This window comes from Sceloporus undulatus, chromosome 5 (assembly GCF_019175285.1).
Source record: "Sceloporus undulatus isolate JIND9_A2432 ecotype Alabama chromosome 5, SceUnd_v1.1, whole genome shotgun sequence".
Lineage (NCBI taxonomy): Eukaryota > Metazoa > Chordata > Lepidosauria > Squamata > Phrynosomatidae > Sceloporus > Sceloporus undulatus.
The window spans coordinates 28,965,296-28,989,202 of record NC_056526.1 but is presented as its reverse complement, the minus strand read 5'-3'; the positions used below and the strand labels follow the sequence as shown (position 1 = coordinate 28,989,202).

At 38.5% G+C, this 23,907-nt stretch overlaps 1 protein-coding gene across 4 annotated transcripts in view; it reads right to left on the bottom strand.

The window, feature by feature from the left end:
- WASHC4 (WASH complex subunit 4) overlaps positions 1 to 23,907 on the bottom strand; it is a 57,162-nt gene that overhangs the window by 31,851 nt on the left and 1,404 nt on the right. For 2 of the 4 annotated variants that reach the window (XM_042468064.1, XM_042468066.1), the window contains exons 2-16: positions 19,498 to 19,637; positions 18,145 to 18,198; positions 17,708 to 17,773; positions 17,516 to 17,561; positions 14,627 to 14,694; positions 12,950 to 13,032; positions 11,670 to 11,712; positions 11,215 to 11,318; positions 10,460 to 10,580; positions 7,585 to 7,708; positions 7,349 to 7,476; positions 6,217 to 6,377; positions 3,388 to 3,514; positions 1,847 to 1,972; positions 504 to 611 (exon numbers count right to left, since the gene is read on the bottom strand). In XM_042468064.1, the coding sequence (XP_042323998.1) occupies positions 504 to 611; positions 1,847 to 1,972; positions 3,388 to 3,514; positions 6,217 to 6,377; positions 7,349 to 7,476; positions 7,585 to 7,708; positions 10,460 to 10,580; positions 11,215 to 11,318; positions 11,670 to 11,712; positions 12,950 to 13,032; positions 14,627 to 14,694; positions 17,516 to 17,561; positions 17,708 to 17,773; positions 18,145 to 18,198; positions 19,498 to 19,637 (1,499 nt within the window). Of the gene's footprint in view, positions 1 to 503; positions 612 to 1,846; positions 1,973 to 3,387; positions 3,515 to 6,216; positions 6,378 to 7,348; positions 7,477 to 7,584; positions 7,709 to 10,459; positions 10,581 to 11,214; positions 11,319 to 11,669; positions 11,713 to 12,636; positions 12,918 to 12,949; positions 13,033 to 14,626; positions 14,695 to 17,515; positions 17,562 to 17,707; positions 17,774 to 18,144; positions 18,199 to 19,497; positions 19,638 to 20,669; positions 20,735 to 23,907 lie in introns of those variants that run through there. The other 2 variants (XM_042468065.1, XM_042468067.1) reach the window with 2 other exon arrangements.

Genomic DNA, 23,907 nt, shown 5'->3' with positions numbered 1-23,907 from the left:
AAAGAAATCTCAATAGCAAATCCTAGTAAATTCCATTTTGAATTTTTCCAGTCATACATTTAAAACCAAAAATAGCTAATTTATATTAAACTTCAAGGGAATCTAACATGCTTAAAATGGTGAGCATACTGAAAGCTAAACTACATAGAAACATATAAAATATTTAGGAGCTAAATTATTTGTAAAGGAAAGAAAGGCAGTTCCTCTTGACATAAGGTCACTACTCAGGTTTATTTTTCATGTATGTTTGCCCAAAACTATCAAGAGATCATGCCCAGGTGATGGTGTTGGTAAGTTTTAAAATTATGACAGAATATAGGCAGAAATATAGTCTTAATTTTGCCTGTTGAAACATCTAAAACCATTAACTCCTTCTCAGTGATTAGATCAAGTGGCCAGGGTTCAAAGGCACAAAGCATAAAGGAAGAACTCCAAATGTTATACAACTAGTCATTTTCAAGAAACTAAATTTGGTAGTACATACTGCAGCTTCAATTACATACCTTGGCTACAGCAATAGCATTAAGAGCCTGATGCTGAAGATGCTGGATTATATGCGTGATTGAATCAGCAACAATCATACTTCTTCTGTAAAATGTATGTTCTATTGCCTGAAATTGAACAAATGTCAAAACACAACAGTTAACATCACAAATCAGTTTATTCCAATATTTGCTCCTGCCTCCATAGGAAAATTTATTTCCCCCCAAATCTTCAGCAGCTCCAATCAAAATGAAAGAAGCTGTTGAGTGAGTTCACAAAAGCCCAGGTCTGCAGAGAAACAGCCTAACCTAACTGCCTGCTCTGGATTACTGTTAGCCTTGTTCCACCGCAGACATCCCACTCAACATCTCTGGGATGATGACAAGGTGAAAATCTATTCATTCCAGAGGTTAAAGCCTTGCACTCCACCCCCAAATGATCTGGTGAAGTGTATATGTACTGTATTTTCTGGTGTATAAGACTACTTTTTAACCCAGGAAAATCTTCTCAAAAGTCAAGGGTCGTCTTATACGCCAGGTGTTGTCTTATAGGGCAGGTGGTGAAACTTCAGAGCCAGAATGGAGAATCTGCGGTCACCGCATATAGTGGGGGAACTCAAAAAAGGCCATGGCCGCATCTCGGCCGCATCCCTGCCATATGCGGCGACTGTATGAAAGCAGCAAGTACAGTAGAAGAAAATCCAGTCACCAGGATTCGTGGAAAGAAGTGACTTAATGCGGTCGCGATTACGAGGTGAGGTGGCGCTTCACCGGAAAGGTGTAAGTGAAGTGCAGAGCAAGCTGCAGGCATCCAGGATGCCTGGGGTATGGAAAAAAGAGCCGTGTTTGCGCTACTGCTCTGATAGTCTTGGAGACAGGGAGGGCTGGGTAGGCAGGGAGGGCTGACCAATTCAAGCAGGCTTTGTATACAAGTTTTCCTGCTAAGTACCTGCATGTCATAAGCATTTGAATTATATTGAAATCAAATCTGATGGGTTTTTTAAAATTCTTATTTGGTGTGCATTGGAAGCGGGGTAGTCTTATACAGTGAGTATATCCCAAACTCTATATCTTAACTGGAAAAGTTGGGGGGGTCGTCTTATACGCCCAGTCGTCTTATACGCTGGAAAATACGGGTATATACATATATGTGTGAACACCTCAGCAATCCATTAAAATATAAAGAGGCACTCAAGACTAAAACAATGCCCTCCAAAATTCAGATGAGTAACTCTTAACTAAATTACTAAATTAATGTTAAAAAAAAAAGCATCTTACACTTCACCCTCTGAATAAGCACTTCAGAAGAACTATATACAGTACATATTAATTTCTTTAAGAAATATCTGAGCATTGCAACTTACTTTAAGAAGTTCCACCATCCTGCATAATGCTTTAACTGATGTTTTAGTCATTGGCTTCTGCATGGACATGTGCAGATTCATTGTAGTTTTAATGATGTTACTAAGGCTGTAAGCATACAGAAACCCCTAGATATAAATTTGAGGAAGGAAAATTAGCCATTGCATACCTAGATCATCATAAATAAATTTAGGTTTCTAAGCTGGTACTATCCTACACAAATACAGCTGTCTAATACACAAGTGAATTAGAAGCAAAAAAGCAGAAATAAATCAGTGACTGCTTAGATGTATGAAAATGAAAATATAAGTCATCACTATGACTGAACAATATATAAATACCCTCTGAAACATGAAGCATTAATCAACTTCCAGACTTCTATAACATAAAAACTCTTGACTGGTGGCCCATTTCCTACAAAAGGCTGAATTCTCCATACTCTAGAGAGTGAGGTATTTTAACAGTTTTAACTGCCAGGTGAATAAGAGAAGTTCTGCATTTACACTGCTTCTTCAAAAGAGTGCTTTGTTCAGATAACATGTCAATCATCATTTGGTGACTAATTTTAGAATAAGTTTTTGGCTCTGTCACTCTCTCCCTCTTTCTCCTCTATATGATTTGCAAACCACTGCTTGCTATCACTTCCAAGATGGGAAACTATAGTGAGCAATACATAGTGTAGTAATGAGTTACTTGAGTTAATACATTTCATTGTGTCTATTCCAGGTATGTCTCAGTCTGGATCCAACAAGTGTGTCTGTGCTAATCTTAAAACCCAGAACAATGGAAGAAAAATTGTAGCACATGAGATGAAGTCTATCATAGATCTGATTAATATAGATTTTTTTAAGGTAAAATGTTGCTTCCACATCCTATAACTTGAATGTCTTGTCAGTAGTTGCATTGTTTTTCATTTAATTTAATTTATTTTATTTGTATGTTGTGTTCTTCCTACAAAAAATGTATTTAAATTTTTTATACATACTTCACATTGTACATGTAGTTTTGTAATTAGAATCTTAAAATTCCCTCCTAAAGTACATGTGTTCAAGAAACATTAAACTAACTGAAAATTACCATATATACTCGACTATAAGCTGACCTCATATATAAGTCAAGGGCAGGTTTTGGGGTCAAATTTATGGATTTTGATATGACTTGTGGATAAGTTGAGGGTAAAACTTAGGGGCTTGTAATGAAGGATGTAAAAAACAAAGCAAAGGAAAATAATGCCAAAAAACTTACAAAATTCCAGCAGGCATAACTATTTGTGCTCATACTAAAGGCTGGATGGATGAGAGAGTAGAAAGGGGTCAGTGCTTCCAGGGCAGATTAAACTCTTGCTTTTCACCATATATATATATGTGTGTGTGTGTGTGTGTGTGTGTGTGAGTCTGTTATAATACTGTACTTACACTGACCTATGGATAAGTCAACTCAGGTTTTCTGGGCCAATTTTTCAACATAAATTTCTAGACTTATACATGAGTATATACAGTAACCTGCATTTTCTCACCATGACATTTTAGAGTGCAGTACAGACCTGTATAAAAACATTGCACCTGTTGGTTGGATCTTCTGAAAACTTATCCATTCGTTGCTCTTTTGACAAAATAGATTCCATTTTCATCATCCATGAGCTAACAAACACATAATATGACTGCATCTCTCTGAGGAGAAAACAAGTATGGTTACCTAAAGATTCAAACTGATAAACCAAAGAAAGTTTAATTGTGGTTTGAAACTATCAGCTCACAAAGGGGTTAAAAACCACACTTCATATAAAACCAAAAGCAAAGCTATGTGATTAATACATGTTCCAAATGTGCCATTCTGGTGTTAAACATTCTATTCCTGAAATGCTATCTATCTATCTATTTATTTATTTACTTAAGGTAATGCTGTATTGCCTCCCAGCCTGAGGCAATGAACATTTTTTTAATGGGTCTTTCTTTCTCATGATATGGCCAAAGTACGACAACCTGTTTAGTCATCTTTGCTTCTAGGGAGAGGCCTGGTTTTCTCTAGGACCCATTCATTTGTCTTCTTAGCAGTCCATGATATTTGCAGAACTCTTCTCCAGCACTACATCTCAAATGAGTCAATTTTCTTCCTACCAGCTTTTTACACTGTCTAGCTTTTGCAACTATACATAGCGATGGGAATTACTATAGTGTGGACCATCCTAACTTTAGTATTCAGTGATATATGTTTACTCTTCAGGATCTTATCTAGTTCCTTCATAGCTGTCCTTCTGAGTCCTAGACTTCTTTTGATTTCTTGACTACAGTCTTGGCTCTGATTAATGAATAAACCTAGGTATGGAAATATGTCTATGTCTTCATCATTTAATTTAAAATTATGTAGATCATCTGTGGTCATTATTTTTGTTTTCATAGATCCAGTACAGACGGCACGAAAGCACCGTGCTGGGGCCAAAAGTAGGGCTGGGGAGCGCATAGCAACTGCATGTTCCCCAGCCCTACTACGTATGGAGGGCGGCATCTTGGCATGGCACCGTCCATACGCAGCACATGACAATGCCGTCCATACGCGCTGCATCTAAATGGACTGGCTCACACCTGATGTCATCGCGCTGCTGGAGGGCACTTAGGGCCCCCTTTTGCAACGTGAGAAGACGCTCCAAAACAGAGCTCCTTCTGGGAGGGCGCCGCTAGATTGCCGCAAGAACAAGGCCAGGGAGAAAGGGGCCTCCTCTGGCTGCAGCTGTTGGGGTGTCCATGGGGCATGAAGCCCAAGGACACCCCTTTCCTGGCCGCTTCCCCGTGACCTGGAAAAGTGCCAGGTTGGAGCCGCAGAGGCTGCCGGTGAGGCTGCTCTGCCTCCAACCTGGCAAGAAAAGTGGCAGCTGTGGACTGTCCCTTTTCTGCCATCTGTAATCCGCCTTAATGTTCAGCTGTAAACCTGCCTCCGTGCTTTCTGCCTTGACTTTCTTAACAATAAACTTTCCAGATCTCTGCTATTTTCTGCTAGTTTTCCCCAATTCCCATATTGATCAGTATTTTCTACAGGTGATGTGGTCTGCCACCAAGAAGCTGTGCTCTCACCTTCTCCCAGCAGTCAAGGCAGGAAGAGGAGAGTAGGATACAGAAGACAGTGACTGTGAGAATAAAATCCCCTGCTTACTGCCAGAAGAGGTATCAGTCATGTGTTTGCTGGCTCTTTTTAAAACACCTTGCCCGCTCCCCTCAGAGCAAAGGCCATTGGAATATGTAACTAGGAAGATTTCCTATCATCTCTCCCAAGTATTTTTGTAGGGATTTCGGGCTATGCCGAAGAGTTTCTTCCTGATGTTTCGTCAGCATCTGTGGCTGGCATCTTCAGAGAATGCTCGCCTGGAAAGGAGTTGGGTATGTATATACTGTGTGACCCTGGGAAGGCAGGAGTGGATTGTTCCGTTGCTAATGGCAGGCCTCACAGTGGGAGGGTATGCAAAACAGGATTAATGTCTGCTTGATTAGTGCTCATTGTCTTCTGGGAAACCCCTGACCCTGGAAGATTTCTTATTTGCATTTGTTGAGTCTTCATCTTGCTATTTTTCAGGACTGGTAGCCAAAACTTGTTTACATACCCAACTCCTTTCCAGGCAAGCATTCTCTGAAGATGCTAGCCACAGATGCTGGTGAAACGTCAGGAAGAAACTCTTCTAGAACATGGCCACATAGCCCAAAAACCCCACAAAAAACTATGGATGCCAGCTATGAAAGCCTTTGACTCTACATCTCCCAAGTATCTTTGAACTGAAAGAGCCAGCATCATGCATGATGCATGATGCATCTCCTCCTCCTTCAAGCAGAGAATGTGCAGCTGGCACATTCTAAAATAATTTCTAAAATACTTGTTTTCAAAACCCCTGCAACAAAGATATCTGGGAAAGGTGACTGGGAAAACTATGCACCTTTGTTTCCAAGTGCCTTTAGGATTCCTAAAAGAAGCAAGGCATTTTAGAAAGCATTCCAGCCTCATGTCTTCCTCATTCTCCTCTTCCTTCCATGACTGATAGGAGATGAAGAGCACAAAGTTTTTACTGCTGCTGCTGCTGTCACCATCTCTGCCAGCTGTGGATGTTTCTCTCCATGGGAGGACAGCGGAAAACATGTATGGCTATTGAGTGGGTGGTAGGGAAACGAAATTGGTCCTCTGAACATGTTTGTGTGTGTGCATCTTTAAATCACCTGTCAACTTATGACGATCCATAAATTTCATAGTTTTCTTTGGCAAGGAATACTCAAGAGGTGATTTCTGACCATGTCTACCTTATTCTAAAATTTCAGTTTAAATTTTCTATGTGGTTACAGAAAACTATGCAACTATAAATCAATCAATGAAGAGTTCTCCCTTCAAAACTTACTTGGTAAGTGACTGGGCCTTCTGCTGTAGAAAACTTTCTCTGCTTAACTTAATTGATTGAAAGGTTTTCTTGTCCAGAAGCTTGGCAGCAACTGGCATCTTCTGGCACAGAAAGGAGTCAGCAAACCAAATTATATTAGCAGTAAGTGTGATAGCAGGAACCTGGAGCATTAAACATCAAATATTGGCAAAAGAGGGAAAAGTTCACATTAGGGGAGATATCATTTTTTCCATGATGAAACTATTCAAGGACATAACAAAAACCATGCAGTCACTAAACCATCTACACAAATGTAAAACTGTTTTATATGCATATACACTCTTAAAGTTCCATTAAGTATTTCAGGAATATCTACAAAACAGCCAAAATTTGATCCTCATTTTAGATAAAACCAATTTACTTCCGCCATACTTTATCCATTTAAGATTCAAGCTCCGCTGCCTCACAGACACTGAGAACAACGTGAAAAGGAAGCAAAAGTATGATTAAGAGGAGTTAAACAATCTCCCCACAGTTCCTAGTATCTTAGGACACACCAATTTTAATTCCTCTTGTATTGGAGCATTTTTGCATCAGCAGTGCCTCTGTTAGACTGAAGTAGATATTATGAGACAAGTACAACAGCCCTGACTACTCTGTACTACTGGTATTTACTTTACCCCAGATACAATTACAGTCAAAGAAGGACATGGCAACAGATTAGTGTCACTATTACTCTATCCCTAAACAGGTCATTGTTTGGGTATTTTATTATCCTAACATCAGTACATTTTTATTAAACAAAAGAAAGGATACCACTTCCCAGTATACTACTTAGGATGCAATTGTAAGTGTATTTAATTTGGCATAACTCCCACCAAAATCTAACATTTATTTTATAGCAGATAACTCTCCAGGGCAGTAACTGTCCATGTTACCCATCTGAAATTAATGCCCCCCCCCCAAAAAAACCTGACACTGTCACAAAGTTTCCTTTTATCCCTTCCCAAACAGCTCTCTCTAAAAACTGGTGGCACATATATTTATTACAACCTCAGACTCAAGGATCTACCTGTATACGAAACCATATTAAAAAAAAAAAAACATCCACATGCATGAAATGTTGACTAGATACAGACAATAAAACCTTCACCTTTTTGCAAACGTCCAGCAACGATTTGTAAAATTTCTTGTCAACAGTTCGAAAAATCTGAAAATGCAGTACAAAGAGTCCACAAATTCCTACGTATTTATCTCTCTGGTCAATTTCTGAAGGTTCACCTTGTACAAATACACACAGAAAAAATATGTTTGAGGTTTACTACTAGATGAACAAGGTAAGAACTTCTACAAACAATAATGTCAAAGTAATTGTCTAATTTGCATTACCTAGTTTTGCTTCAATATTGGCAAAAATTGTGCGAATACTATGTGCAAACTCCTCAGCAAAAGTGCTATTCTTCGACACTGATACTCCACCATTGAGGCAATCAAACTGCTGTTCTATACAAGCCTGAATGAAGATGAGAAATGAGAATGATTTACAATATTAGCATTATGGAAATATGAACTCAATGTACAGACAATTTAAATTATAGGTTGTCCTTTATCTTGAGTGTTCTATCCCAGTAAAATCAGATGGAAGCACTAATTAAATGGAAGTTAACCTTTACAGTATTTAGCAGTTATGCACTGCTGGCTTTTCGTGCTTCAACCTGAGTTTCAATTAGTTTCTTATGGGAGCAATTTTAAAAAACGAACAGTTCTAGACTAATGAATCATTTTTAATAAACACAAGTCATCAATAATCATATTACTGAAACCGTACTGTTGACTTAGGCCCTTTACAGACCAGCCTGAAAGGCTGGCCTGGAGGCAGAGTCAAGGAATAGTGCCCTCACAACACATGCGCCACATGGCGTGCGGCAGCATGGTGTGCCTCCAGCGGTGCGTCCAAATGATGCACCACCAAAGGAGCACCATATAGCCGCGCCATCACAGCTATGGCGTCCTTTCGAGGGCACAAAAAAGAGCTGCTTTTTGCGGCTCTTTTTGTACCCTTGAAAGGCCAGATCAGGGCTATGGCGTGAGGTTGCCGCAGTCTTGATATGGCTAGGAAAGGGGCGGCTGGAGGCTGCCCCTTTGGGCCGTCTAGCAAGACTATTAATTTAATGTAAAATGAAGGGAAGTGTTTGAGGTTTTAGCATCTTTTGCTCCAAGTGCTACATGGCTAATACTAAACTTTAGTGCTGGAGTTTGCTGTGCCTGCACATGGTGCTGAGCCAGGATTCCTGATTTATCCTGGTTTACTGTGAATACAAACCATCCTAGTGCATGTAGGCCACTTGCTTCCCCCTTGCTCTAGTGGTAAAAATAATCAGAAATGGAAAGGTCAGCATTACTTGCAAATCCAGAATCCTGATTTCCGGCTTCCAAACAGGCCAGAATTCAAATCAACAATAAATGGTGTGTTGTTAGCATGTAAATTCTGTCTTGTCTGTGAGCAACCAACTAACCTCCTAAATTCAAACATAATGATAAGCTATCAATATCTAATTAATTGTACCTGCTTGCCCAAAGGGAAGAGTGAGCAAACTGCATTAACTGGCACACCATTGAATCCTGACAACAAGTTTCACAGAACAAGAATAAAGATCTCGCTTCTTCCCACTAACCAAAATGCCATCATATGCCAACAAAACTTAATACTGCAGACAGAGGAAACAAAATATGGGCGAGTTATACATCGCCATGAAAGTACGCGCAGAGCACGTACTAGGGTTAAGGAGGTGCGGTGCTTCCGCACCTCCCTAACCCTAATACGCGCTCTACGCGTAAAAAATGACGGCGGCCATTCCAGACGGCCCCCGCCATGAGGACGTCACGGCTGCGCCGCCTCTATACAGGGCGGCGCGGACGTGACGTCCTTGCTCCGCGCCAGGGTGCCTAGGGTGCCCTTAGCGCGAACCAGGAAGGAGCTCCGTTTCGGAGCTCCTTCCTGGTTTGCGGCACTGCTTTGCTTCACTGGGCGCGTTTGCGGCACTGCTTTGCTTCACTGGGCGCGTTTTGCCGCTTCCCCGCAGCCTGAAAAGCGGCGGATCGGGGCCTCAGCGGCTGCCGTTCTGGCACCTGAAGCCCCAATACACCGGGGAAAGGGGCACGTACAGCCCGCCCCAAATAGGCGGTCTGTAACCCGCCATAGTGATCCTTCCACATTCACTGGAGTTAGGTGTGAAGGACCCCCCATGAATGTGAAACCTCCCCCTCCACACACACACACAAATAAACTATTCTTTTTACCTGAGAAAACACCTCTCTAAGAATCTCTAATTCTCCAGTGCAATTCTGTGATCAAGATCTGCCAGAAGTTGACCACAGAAGCATGCTGGAGTACCTAAAAATGCCTAGGGAAGTGTTTTCTCTGGGAACTTCTAGGTTCTCCAGCACAGCTTTTTTGTTAACCTCCAGCAGAGTTGCATTGGAATACTTAGAGATTCCTAGAGAGAACATATTAATCAAATCCACAAATAATTAAATCTGCAAAAGTCAAAGCCACAAATGTGGAGGGCCAACTGTATTAGATTCAGCAAGCATGAGCTAAGAGATTGAACAGATTTTCAGTAAACAATAATAAAAATCATTATCAGTGTTTTTAAGTAAGCCTTCCAAAAGTGTGATTACTTGTAGCCAAAGAAATGAAGATGGAGGGACAGAGAGAGAGAGAGAGAGAGAGAGAGAGAGAGAGAGAGAGAGAGAGAGAATATGCCCTGGCATGTGTGGAAAAAAATGGCAGATCTCTATCCAGTTTGGCAAACTGTTTTTCAAACTGATCGGACTTTCATTAACAGTTTGTTACACAGCATATGTTTTAAAACAGATGCACCTAAATCAATGCTTGGGAAAGTTCATCTTTTGCCCTATTGGTTCAAGAATCAATCAGCAAGCAGTTCCAAGCTCTAACCTAATGTAACTTCTACATTAGATGCAAGGGTGATGAAAGAGAGCAAACCATACAATTTAAAACTCAAAATCACCAATTTAATCTGGATAGTATTTAGAGCTAAGCTTCCAGCTCTGTAGGATTTTATAAGGTACATTTACACTCTGGTACTGGGATGGCAAGGGTGTGCTTTTTTATTTGTTGTCCCAACAGCCCTAGCACAGCCAAGGAGGAGGAAGCTGGAGTCAGCACCATCTGGAAGGCTACACATTCCCCATTCCAACTATATGGGGGACATAAACTAATGAGTATTTATTATGTTACCTGGAATATCATCCCATCCAGTAACTGGCTTTCTAGTTTTAATAGCAGCTTTTCAAATGGCTTCAATTTGTCTTCCTGTACTCCAAATTTAGAAGGATTGTGATGGACAGATTTTAGTAACCTAACACAACAAAACAAAAGACAAACCAGTAAAAATAACCCATAGTCACAAACAGATTTTTTTTGGGGGGGGGAGTGTTTTGAGTTCTGGGAGGGTGGGAAAGTTTTAAGAACAAGAGGGTGCTTACATTTAAATAGCAGCCGACCAAAGGTTTGAGTTCCTTTTTTTCACCGAACAATGCCTTGCAGCCACACCAATGAGCACCCTCACTGCTTAGCTCTGTTCGTTAGACATAGTGTCTTTGGAAATGAAGCTAAATCATGACATAGTATCATTCCCAGAGATGTGCTTGGAGGACAGATGTCTGCCCCTGTTGTGGCTGAAGATTTTAACTATTACAAAACAGGCAATTTAAGGTCAATTCATAGGAGTTCAGTCACTGTAGCAATAACTACAATCATAGATGGGAGCAACATGGACTTTTAGTAGGAATTTTGTAGCTGATGGTACATGAGGCAGGAAAAAAATTATCCAAGACATATATACATATACAAATCTACAAAGTTTAATCCAATACAACTCTTATTCAAACTCCACTGAAATGCATAGGTATGGTAGCCTTTCAAATGACCACTACATTCGTGTATTTTTCTACCTTGCCAATGGACATCCATTCAAGAATTTATTCACATACCTTTTGTACATAGTCCAGTGATCTTTCAGCACTGCATGATTATTTATTATCTCATCCAATGTGAGTAAAACCGTCAGGAGCTCCCCTAAATGTTCATACATAGCCTGTTTGAAACATTACATAGTTCATTAGTGATTTAGATTATAATTCTATATCCTCTTTTCAGGGGATAAACCCTGATGAACTCAGTGGGATTTAGAGTGTATCCCTGAGAACACAGTAGATGTGTCTGAGATATACATGCCCAAAACAGTTCACAGACTTGAAGCATAAGTCTAGATGACAAGAAGGGACCCCTGAAGGACAGTGATAATCTGATCCTATTCAAGAACCTAGACAATTTAATTTTTACTATTTAAAAGCTATTCTCAAAGAAATGAGTGAACTGGTCCAACCTTAAGTTAAATACTCATAATGTTTTATAACACATGTCAGAATTCTCAACTGTTCCTTACCTGAAAATGAACTCCTGATGTCTCTATAACTTTGGGTGCATTCCTGAAAAGACAGAACCACATTATACATTATATCATTTAATTAAATTATTTTATAGGCACTTTTTTAATATTCAATAAATCATAATTAGGAAACACCACATATTTGGAATTTTCCAAAATGCAATACATATACAATCTGTCATTTGAGAACACTAAATATTTGAATAAAATTGATAAATCACATTTCATCACACCACATACGCCTGCATAAGTTTGATTCAGAAAACTAATACAGCTCATAAACCAGGCATTTTGGGGTGTAAGGTCCTCCACAGTTTCTCTATTGTTTTGCAACCCCAGGCAGGTTAAAGCACTAGTATGCGACAGTCGGTCTGGTGTATCACAAACTATATAGAACTAAGATAGTCTCTCATATCTCAGCTTACTAACAACAGTTTGTATCTGTAGCAATCCTTTAATTTAACCTACTGTTTTCTAAGTTTTTCATTTCATGTAACAAGAAAAACTGTAACATAGCATATTTACAAAGTGTCATATAAAATTTAGATATTAATGTACGTAACATAATACAAAACTTTCCAGTGATTCCAAGCTCAACTAGTGCATTTAGTATGCTGGTGCAAAACCTAGACAAAAGGAGTTCAATTTCAGAACTGGACACTCACAACAGCTAGCAACTTCAAATGGGATTCAGTATCAGAAAGTTACTTCCTCCATCTGTTCAAATTATGGCAATGCCTTATAACCTTATCTTTACCTTATAACACCATAATTTTAAGTTTACAGACCTATTGGCCATAAAAAGCATAGCAGCTTTTGCTTCTGTTTGATTAGCTGCAGTCTGTTGTGTTCCCTGAACCCACACAACTTGTGGTTAATCATAATTATGGTTGGTGGAAAGAAGCCAATCTCAAACTATCGTTCATAAAGCTAACTTGTTTCCACACGCTATTGTTAAAATTACCTTATCATCTGAGTGCCAAACTGCAGTTACACTACCATTAACCTATATGGAAGAAGCTGTTTATTAATATATCTTCCTTTTGAGTATGCTTGTGGGCAACTGAAGAGCAGATACCAGCAAGCCTAGAGAAAATTACACTTGCTGTTTTTTAACTATTTCACATTTTATCCAAATACAGTCAAAGAATTCTTCGGAAACATATCTCATGTTCCTTCTTAGAATATGCAAAATTTAGGAAATATATCAACATGTATTTTTAATTTATGTATTCAACAAGTAAAGTTAACAGACAACATTGCTGCAAATTAATTACTTGTTACTAGTATAAAGGACAGCCAACTGGTGAACTACATTCACCACTACTTCATAGCACCGTGTCACAAAGCAAGAGAGTTCCTGAAATGGAAAAAAAAAGTACAGTGAGTTGAGTTTTCAAAATTTCAGACATGAATCTCCAAACAGCTCCTAAATAGTTATGCAACAGGTGAACCAAAATAGTATTTATTGTTATTGGCTTTGTAGCAGGAAACTGACTAACCACAGACTGCTGTCCCTATCTAACTGAGCCATCTTCAAGCAAGGGAAGCCCTTTGAAGCCAGACAAGAAGAGAGAAAGAAACGGGCACATCTTAATGATATCACAGAGTTAAAGCTACTATATATAAGCCTGTCTTACTAGTAAAAAGTCCTCCTGTCCTACACTGATTGTCTCCCATGGGCTATGAGGTCTAAGATGAGAATGATTAAGGAAGACCACCTCTCCCATTAAAGGGAAATGGTATCAGGTGCAGTGATGAGAAAATTCTCCCTGTGTTTCTTGGATGGCACCGTTTGTCCATTTTGTTACTGTATGTGCCTTCAAGACATTTCTGACTTATGGTGAACCAATCATGGGATTTTCTTGACAGATTTCTTCAGAGGTTGGCTGCCATTGCCATTCTCTGAGGCTCAGAAGGTGACTGGCAAGTTTTAGACTGTATAGTTTGAACAGGCTTTATTGTATATCATTTTCCCAACTGCAGATTTTTGGTTCTGAGAATGAATAGAATCTTGTTCAAATCAATACTGTTGTCAATACTCCACTTTTAACTGCTGTAAAACTCCAAGTAGAGAGTCCTAATGCACTCTGCAGTATCATCTGTCTTGAAAAATGCTAACAGCCTCATGTCTTATAAAGGACAATTGTAAAAGAACAGAAAGTAATGAGAACTCTACATTATCTTAAAATGGTTTCTGTAATATGACATGAAACTCTAGGCATCTATCTGAATGATTTCCCCCATATCTGTGGTTCAAATAAAAGAAAGTAAGATAAAGACAAAAGTGAACAGGCCATAGATGTATGTCTCAAAAGACAGATATCAGTTATGGAACAGTTTTTAGAAAAATTGGTGACCAGCTCATTTTAACACAAAACGAAACATTTCAGTCATCCTCACTCTCTTAGTTTAAGATAATTAGATTTTGCACAGAAAACATTCCTGAGATACAGAATCACAAGCCACGGAAATTATGCAATACACAGAAATACAGTGTTCAACAAAATACAGGAAGTTGAGCAATTCAGATCCTATTTTCATTTTAAAAACATAGGAGTTGATTTTCCCCATGAACATCCCCCTTTTTCAGTGAGTGTTGTGCTTTTTATGGGCAAACAGGTAACCATCATATCAAAATGCATGTACTTCTACCACAACAGCTCAGCATGCTACCGGAACATGGCTTTGGTTTTCCCTAGGGACCATTTAAATTGTTACAGACACCCACAAAATAAGGTGACCAGTGACCATAGAGGACAGAAAAACTAAATATGCTTTCTAAGATGGACTATAACCATATACTTTTGCCTTCCATTCATTGAAAAGTGATTGTGAACAGCTAAAAATAGTTTAGGAAAAAATTAAAGACAAATAATCTCTTAGTAAGTAACAATTATAATTGCTATTGTTCATCAGAAAAATAAGCTGCACAATTGTCTCATGGATTTTACCTGTAAAAATGAAATAAATCTTCCCATCTGAATTTGGCTATCTCCTTCCACTTTGCTAGAATCCACAGCTAAAATACAGAAATGAAAAATTTTCACTGGTGTTAGAAATAACAAAATGTAATTTGATTAATTAATATAATAAATAATAAATAATAAAGATTTATTTCTAGCCCACCCAATCACAAAGAATCCGGGTGGGGTACAACAATAAAATACATCAGATTACAATAGAGTTTTAAAAATCAAACCCTAGACCTAGTAAAGCTTTACTACAACCTGCTTTGTTTGTGCCTTGAAATACATTAACACATCATTCTACATCTCCAGTAGATTTTAGATGAACAGCTCATTTGGAAACAATTCATCATATTTTAATAAAACCTTTTTGCTGCTACCCAACAAATTATATGGAAGGCTTTTCCTCTAAATATTTTTTTCTGTTTTCTTTTACTGTTTCTGTTTACTTTTACTATTCCAGACGGCGCATGCCATCATGACGCACCTCCGGTGCTGTGTCCAGATGACGCAGCATTAAAGGGGTGTCATACAGCCATGCTGTAGCGGCTATGGTGCCCTTTGGAGGGCATAAATAGGAGCCACTTTTTGTGGCTCCTTTTTGCGCCCTCCAAAGGCTGCAGCTCCGATCTGTCCAGGAAAGGGGCAGTCTGTATATCCCCTTAGTCTCAAAGGTGCTATGAGATGTCTTTGCTTATTGATTTTCCAGACTAACAATTTAGTCTCTTAACTAACAATTTAGTCTCCACAGAGACCAAATTCCAATGTTGTATTTTGGTATCCAATGCTAGCAGAAACACTCCCACTACAGACCTCTGCTGCATAAAAGAAATTGCTTTAGAGGCTTCTAAAGAAATAATCATATTAATGTTCGCTTCCCTGCCATCTACTCTTGAGTAGGAAAAAGGGGTCACAAATTCCACTAACTATTCTGCAATTACCACTACCCACTGTAGAGATTCCCCAAGATTCTGGAAATCACTGAGATTTACCTTGCCCAGTTTTTCTACCTCTGACTTCACACAATGTTTTCTGTACCCACTCCCATGAGAGATGGGAACTACCATAAACACACATACAAAAACACTCAGTACCTGAGTGCACGCATATGGGAAAGAGTGAAAAGAAAGGATTTTTTTTAAAAAAAGCTTTTATTCTAAAAGAAAAACGTCCATAATAAAGGCATTATATACAGGAACAAGCCAATGTGATGTAATATTTTGACCATTGGACTAGGATTCCAGAGAATAGGGTTTGAATCCCTTCTCTGCCAGAGAAACACACCAAGTTATATTGGACAAGTCCCATTCTCTCAGCCTCAGAGGAAAGCAAAGGCAAACTCTCTCTGAAAAAAATAGCCAATATTGCTCCATGGTAAGTTTGCTTTTGAGTACACAACAATAGAGGTACAGCTTCCTCATTCAGGGACAATGTGGAAAGTTACAAAGTTACTAAACAGTCATAAGTCATATTTGGCCTGGAATAAAAAAAAAACATACAGTACATCACGATGCCAGCAGCTAAATATTTCCCTGGTTCCAACCAGAGAATTTCCCAGCACTAAGGAGAAGGTTTTTAGAGTGCACAGGTTACTGTATTAGGGAGGGAGGCTGCCAATTCTAGTGGAAGCAAAAAGATGTAACAGAAGTGAACAAGTGAATTCTGGCCAAAGCCAGGAAGGAACTGTAGATAAAACAGTGCATTTTGCAGCTGCTACTATTCTCTCTCTACTTCCTGCCAGTAAGGCAGAAAATCAGAAAAAGTCCCTTGTTTCAGTTTTGGCAGCGTATCACTGTATCTTTTAAACATTATTTTAATAAAAGTAGATTATGATATGAGAAGCTGCATCTTAAAAGTCACTCACATCTTTAAGGCACAATTACATCACTTAACATCTTTCTTCTTTCTTTCCTACTTTCGACTGAAATTAACATCTACTAGAAATACAGTTGTTATACTATTCACTTCAGTTCTACAGCAAAGTCTGTTCTATGACCTCAGAAGGCCTCTTTCTCCTTCAAAGCATGAATGAACCAATTTTCAAAAGATTATTCTGAAAGCAGTGTAGTCCCATTCATCATACTAATGTGAGAAAGGAGGCTGAGATTTCTCCATAACCCCTGAAGGCTGTCATCTAAGCACTCAGCCTCCTCACTATTTGGAAGTAAAATTCTTAGTCCAGAACACAGCATTAACAAAAGGCCTCTCATGACTTACTCATCAAAGTATCATCATTGTACTTCAACGAGAACAGCTCTTATAGGTTATTAGTACTTTTATATTGACTGAAAGTTCTAAGCTAAAATAGAAATGGATTGGTTCAAGCACACGGTATTCAAAATGCATGCCATCTACAACCCGTGATTGTTCCTTACACAGCTAGTACAATGTACAATGAATATTTCTACCTTCAAGCTTTATTAAAAATATATGAATTCAGAATTAAGCAGTAATCTTACTATTTCATCAATTACAAATGCCTTTATCATCATTACTGAATTTAAAACCAGGGAAGTTACTAAAAAATCAAGAACATATTCCTCCTCCTCCCTTAAAGGTACCATTTGCTAGGAATCCCTAACTTAAAAGGGGAATTTCTTGGGAAGTACAAGAAGCTGCCAGTCTCTGTAACAGCCTACATGAGTGGAACAGCTGCCTTTACCTATCTGAGACCCTGCCAGTGACATTTAAATTCTGCTGTTCATGTGTGTATGTACTTCTTCTGAAGCACATCAAAGTGCTGTAAGCTGCAGGAAGAAAAGATGCTTATAAGCTATTCTATTTTCCTAGATATAACACAAGCTTGAGGATGTTGCACAACACCACATTGCTACACAATTTTTCACATATTGGCTAATATCGCTAATAACTTACCTCCTTCTCCATAAAACAAGATGCCATTGTAAAATTTTGTTTCTGCCTGAGGAGAAAAGCAGATATATTTTTCCTTGAATAAGATGACTATACAGTCTCAAGATATATATATGATTACATCTTTAAAATATAGCATGTGAACTACAAAATCTAGACAGCAGTTCATATCTAATGAATTCTATGAAATATTACCTCATACTTTAATGTTTTGATTTCACAGCACAGGGCAGCGTACACAGTGATAACTTTGTTTAGAACCTAGGTAAATAAAACAAAAACAAGTACAGGATGGTATATGTGCAGCATAAAACTAAAAATACAGATACATCAGAAGAGAAGACATGGAACAGGACCCATGCTACTGGCACTATGAAAAAAGGAGTTCCATTTGACTTCTCCTTTTTCTAAACTGCTTCACTCTGCCTGAACGCTGTAACACATATGTAACTTTAAGAACTGGTCCTTGTGTTTGTTTTTCTCTCTCCTTTTATCCCAACCCCTTACATATTTGAAAGCTTGCAACGTGTTTGTAAGCAGAACATATTAAGATCAAATTCACAAAATATTTTAAGTTATAACACAGTGTCAATAAACAATTTTGATAAGTATTTAAAACCTAAGATCTTTACCTTGTTTTCTGTCTTTATGAGCTCAAGTAAGGAAGACTGTTCATAAGGCAAAAGCTAAAATTAAGCAAAAAAAACCCATGAGAGTTTATTTTCAAGAAAAGCCAGAAGCCTGTCACATGACTCAGTTAAACTGATGAAAGTACACAAACATAGTCCTTTCAAGCAGAGTATCAAATGCAATGCGTAGCCCTTTTTTGTTTTAATTTATGGTGCTGATAGACAACAAAGATAATCAGTTGTACTTATATAGAACTCTAGTCTGTCCCCCTGGAAAAACACATGACTAAGATATACAATCTTTCAACAATTCATTATAAAATCATACTGAATAAATGATGACTATGAAATGGAAAATGCCTATATGACTTCTTCATTTTACGCATAGGATAATGGCTAATTATCCATAATGGAAAAAAGTAGGGAGGGGACAGAAAGTTTGTTTGCTTTTAGAGACTCATGTACTCTCCTAAAAGTACCGTACATCAGAAGCATAATCTACCAATAACCTTACATAATTAGATTTTCATAGCAAGAATTTATGTTTACTGGAAAGCATGCAACCTAGCCATTTTTTAGTTATCAACTAATAATCCAGTCAAAGTATAAAAATGTGGTGAGAGTGTAAATAATTAGTAAAATAATCAGTAAACTATTAATTGTGGACTGGATCCTGATGAGCCCCCCCCCCCCAACAAATAAGCACTTCTTCACATGTATGGCAGCATGAAGGTAGTTTCTTTTCCTCCAGTGCTATTTGCACTCCATTAAATGTGGGAGAACAAATGGTGCTGCCATCAAAATGGGCAGCTTTTGGTCCTATTCTAAATTAACCATTCTTAATTTGTGCTTCTTAATTGTCACTATTTTATTTGCTTACAACAGGGTTTACCGTACACATTTTATTCATGTGTTTTATTCTCCACTTTTTTTTAGTTAGTCAGGGAACTCGCTACCATCAGGTCTTCAGCTGGGCAAGTCCGTTCTCTGCCTGCTTCCTTCAGACTCCTTAAAGATCACCATGTCTTGAGTGGAAGCCAAAAAGGAGAAACACTATTTGCATATTAATTTTCCTTCAGGTAGATGGCTCCAAGGCTTACAATCAAAAAGTACTGTTTTTCCATCCTATTCTATCTTTTCCTCCTTGTAACAGACTTTTTGTGGCAAGTAACAAGACTGAATTAGTGGAGAAAATACAGAAGGGTTTCCAATAGGTCTTGAACAGATCAAGGTCTGTACAATGAAGCGTTTGAAGCATGGGACAGCATGATGCAACCCTTGTCTGGAAGTATCCATAATTAAGTGAAGCTTAATGTGTGCATATTCAATATGTGTGCATAATAAACTCAAACATACATTTAATGCAATGGGATCAAGATTGAAATCCCAGACATCTCCTATGGAGTCATCCAATGCATCTTCAATTCTCTTCAGCTGGGAAGTATATGCCGCCAGAAATTTCTCATAATTCTTCAATTGGACTTCAACATGGATTTCTAAAAATAAACAGTATTATTTTCAATTTAATAGATTATTTTGTAGAGTAGCCATTAATATACAATCTCTTCAATTTCAAGAATTAAAAATATCTAGATGAATACGTTGGGGTTTTATTGAACTAATCCCACATCTTTCCCTTAGTTTGTGGTACTGTATGCTGAAATTTATCTCTCTACAAATGAGCCTTTTTGCCCCAAACTGAAAGATTTAACATAAGCCTGCATCACATTATTCATATGCTTGATGGTAAAAACTCATGAATTTAGGCATTCATATTTAATAGTCACTACATCTATTTTTGTCATGTTTTCATTAATTATGCTATACAAATCTCATATTGTATGATTTCTCATATTGGTATGATTTCTCGTACCCTATTTATTTATTAGATTATGAATTACATGCACAGGGTTGTAAATAATAAAGCGTTAACACCCAAGATCCATTTAAGTAGTTCCATAGCCGATGCCAGTTGAATTGGCAGTTTCTGCACCCCACATCCACTGCTAGAGTCTTGGATGCTGAAGGCTAATTCCAGAAGGTTTCCCAATCCAGGTAACAGGTTTTAGAGTAGAGAAGGGATTGTCAATTCTAATAAAAGTATTCCATAAAAAACAATGGAAATACACCACTAGACCCCCTGGCCATAAAAACCTTTAACATCCAGTGCCTCCAATACCCTCTATTTTGAAGACTGCTCTGCAACAAAGACAGATGTAGTAAGAGTACTGTATAGCAAGTTCCTTTACTACTTCCAATATGCCTGGTTCTCTCACCTTATTTATGATGTTGCATGTACTGCAGTTCTCCTTTTGGGAGAAAGCAGAGTTTTCAAAATAGGAGTTGAGTAGTTCTGTCTTCTTTGTCCTCACACAATATAGTATTCTCACTAAACAATAAGTTTAGTTCCCATCCTCTTCCACAGAGCATACCTGAAAAGGCCTTTTCTTTTGATCTTAGCATCCCTTGACAGATTCAGCTCATTCTGTGTTTTAAGTCTCTTGACACTATTACTAGAAGCCCATTACCTAGTTTCCCTGCAACCGTTCTACAGTGGTCCCTCCTCATTCACTGGGGTTTGGGATGAAGGCCCCTGTGTATGTGAAAAAAAAACCACAAATAAAAAATATATTGTTTTTTACCAGGAAGAACACCTCTCTAGGAATCTCCATGTTCTCCAGTGCAAATCTACGGCCAAGATCTGCCAGATGTTGATCACAGAATCATGCTGGAGGACCTACAAATGCCCAGAGAAGTATTTTCTCTAAGAACATCTAGATTCTCCAGCACAACTCTATTGTCACTTTCTGGCGGAGCTGCGCTGGAGGGAATACAGATTCCTAGAGAGAACATATTAATTAAAATTGGAAATAATCAAACCCACAAAAGTCAAAGCCACAAATGTGGAGGACCACGTGTATAATAAAATCTGCATATACAAAAGCACAGGCCTGGCACAGTTGTCTATGATGGAGGAAGAAGTTGTTAGGATACAGTTAAGACTTCACAAAATGTTAGAGTTGAAAGCAATCCCAAGTTTCATTTAGTGTAACCTGCTGCTGATGCATCAAAGTGTGTTGTCTTATGTTTTCTAATGCTTGAATATACAGAATTGGCTTTGAGTAATATTTCTCTGATCAGATAAATAGAATGCCAAAATTGAAAAGTTAATCCTCCTCCTGGAATTGAAAATGATATGCTTTAGATTACCATGACAGGAAGTAATCACTTCATGACAGTTCTATTAGACTTGACGGTTTACTCTACATTCTGAACAAAGATATTGCTGAATTTCTCAAAGAACAGTTTGTATTAGAGTAATATTTTCAGATCACAAGAACATTGTCACATAGAGTTATTCTGTTACTCTTTTCAAAAAGAAAGCTTCGAAAGTGACTAATTCCATTTCCATTTCCAAAAAACAGAGCATAGCAGAGAAATCCACACACCACCCAACTAAATTATTTCAGCATGACTTAATTCTTCTGGCTAAAGCAGGGAGTAACTGCAGGAATATAGAGACTGTATCTAAGAGGAAAGAATCTACTTAAGCACAGAATAGACACACCAAGGTTTGGAGCTGGGGGGGGGGGGGGGGCGGGTGGCATTTGCCGTGAATTAAATTGGAGATAGAGCAAACAATTCTAAGAATAAATTGTACTGTTTTAGGAAGATTAAGTGAAACAGAAACTGACAGAGGGCAGGGAGAAAGGAAAGCATTACCATCACCAGAGAATTCACTTGTCAGAGAGAGAAGAAAACAACTTCAGTTGTGAAGAAGAAAGCACATTTAGAAGAATCATGCCACACAGCCCAACAGATGTTTGCTGCAGCCAGCAGAAAGTTACAACAGACAGGTCCAACTGAATGTGCCCAGAAGAAGCCACTTTAGACCTAATATTCTTGAATCCATGACTTCTATATAAGAATCACCTTTTTATTCAGTACTCATCTGAAACAGTCACCATTGTCTGTTTTCATATTCACAATTGCTTGCTACAATACACTAACTCAGTTCTACCTGTTTAAAAATTGCTAAGAGATGTAAATAGCTACTATGCCTACAAACAAACAATGCGAGATAGCAATTTCTATCAGCTCCAGCCAATATGGCCAATGGTCAAGGATCTTGGGAATGGTAATCCATTTGTGGAGGGCCATGGGTCACTTCATGAGTGGATATATTTTATGACTGGGCAGGAGAGACAGCTCACATCCTGAAAGAGGGTCCCTGTTTAAACTGAGGATAAAACAAAATTTCTCCAGGCTATGCTAGAACTACCTCCACCTTCAAGTTCTGTATTCACAATTACTATCCAGTTATGCTTCCCTTTTCATTCATTGCATGCGTACTCAACATCACTAAACCACAAGAATTTAAAAACTATATAGCACAGTCTTAATTGCAGTGGGAGTAGCTGAAGAGTTGTAAAAAGGGAGTGATTTTTATCATCTTCCCCAATGCAATTTGCAGAGGCTTTTATTGACAGTTATAATAATGGAACCAGAAGCTGATGACTTATAAATTAATACAGAAAAAGAGATGTATACTTATTGTAGAAAAATCAATTTTTGAAAACAATTTGAGACATTTTAAGTATTTTGTAACTATGCTAGTCTGTGGAAGCATGAACAATAAAACTGTGCAGCTAGGAAAAGGCTAACAAATGTAGATGCTATAAGCTTTGCTAGCGCACAAAAACTTAACCCCTGTAAACTTCTAGTGCCACAATCCTTAGCCACATGGTACGGTTGCATGGATTCTTTACCCAAACATTTTCCACCATCCAAGGCTTGATAATATTCCAAAAGGACACAAATCCCCCCTCCACAAAATCTTGATTTTGCTATTTTATATAAGGGATACCATTTTACTATGCCATTGTATATAATGGGACTTGAGCATCCACAGATTTTGGTATCCACTGGGAGAGAGGAGGTGTCCGGAAAGTGAAACTAAACCCCAGCAGATACCAAGAGCCCACTGTACTAAGCCTCCACACTGAGCTTTCAAAACAAACTAATGATCAACAGAAATGCAAAGCACAAGTGACAAATATAAAAATTCAAAATTTGGGAAAGGAGGGGGGCTCTTTCCCAATTACTGTAAGCTGTCTGTAAGACTACACAGGCAGCATTTTTCCCCCTATTTCACTACAGAAATGCTTGCATGATCATGCGATAGGAATTCATTTGTTGCTGTAATGGCTTAATTTCTGGTTTTGTTGTTGCTGATGTTGTGTTTCTGACTTATGGGGACCCTAAAGTGAACCTGACACAGTGTTTTCTTGGCAAGATTAATTCAAAGGTTTTTTGCCTTCCTCTGAGGCGGAGAGAGTGTGACTTGCCCAGGTCACTCAGTGGGTTCCCATGGTTGAGTGGGGATTCGAACCCTGGTCTCCAGAGTCCTAGCCCTCAAACCACTATGCAACAGTGGCACTTTATTTCTATTTTTATATCTGTTCTTGTATTGTTTTAAGATGGATGGAGGGAGGAAAGGGTGTGATTTTTGTACAAGTGACCCTGAAATCCTCCCCTCTTTAACCTTTAGCCAGCATGGCATGAAGTGGTTTGAGTGCTTGATTGTGACTCTGGAGATCAGGGTTTGAATCCTTGCTTGGCAATGGGAACCCACTGGGCGACCGTGGGCAAGTCACACTCTCTCAGCCTCAGAGGATGCCAATGGCAAACCCCCTCTGAATGAAACCTTGTGAAGAAAACCCCATGACAGGTTTGCCTTAGGAACAAGGTCCCCATAAATTGGGA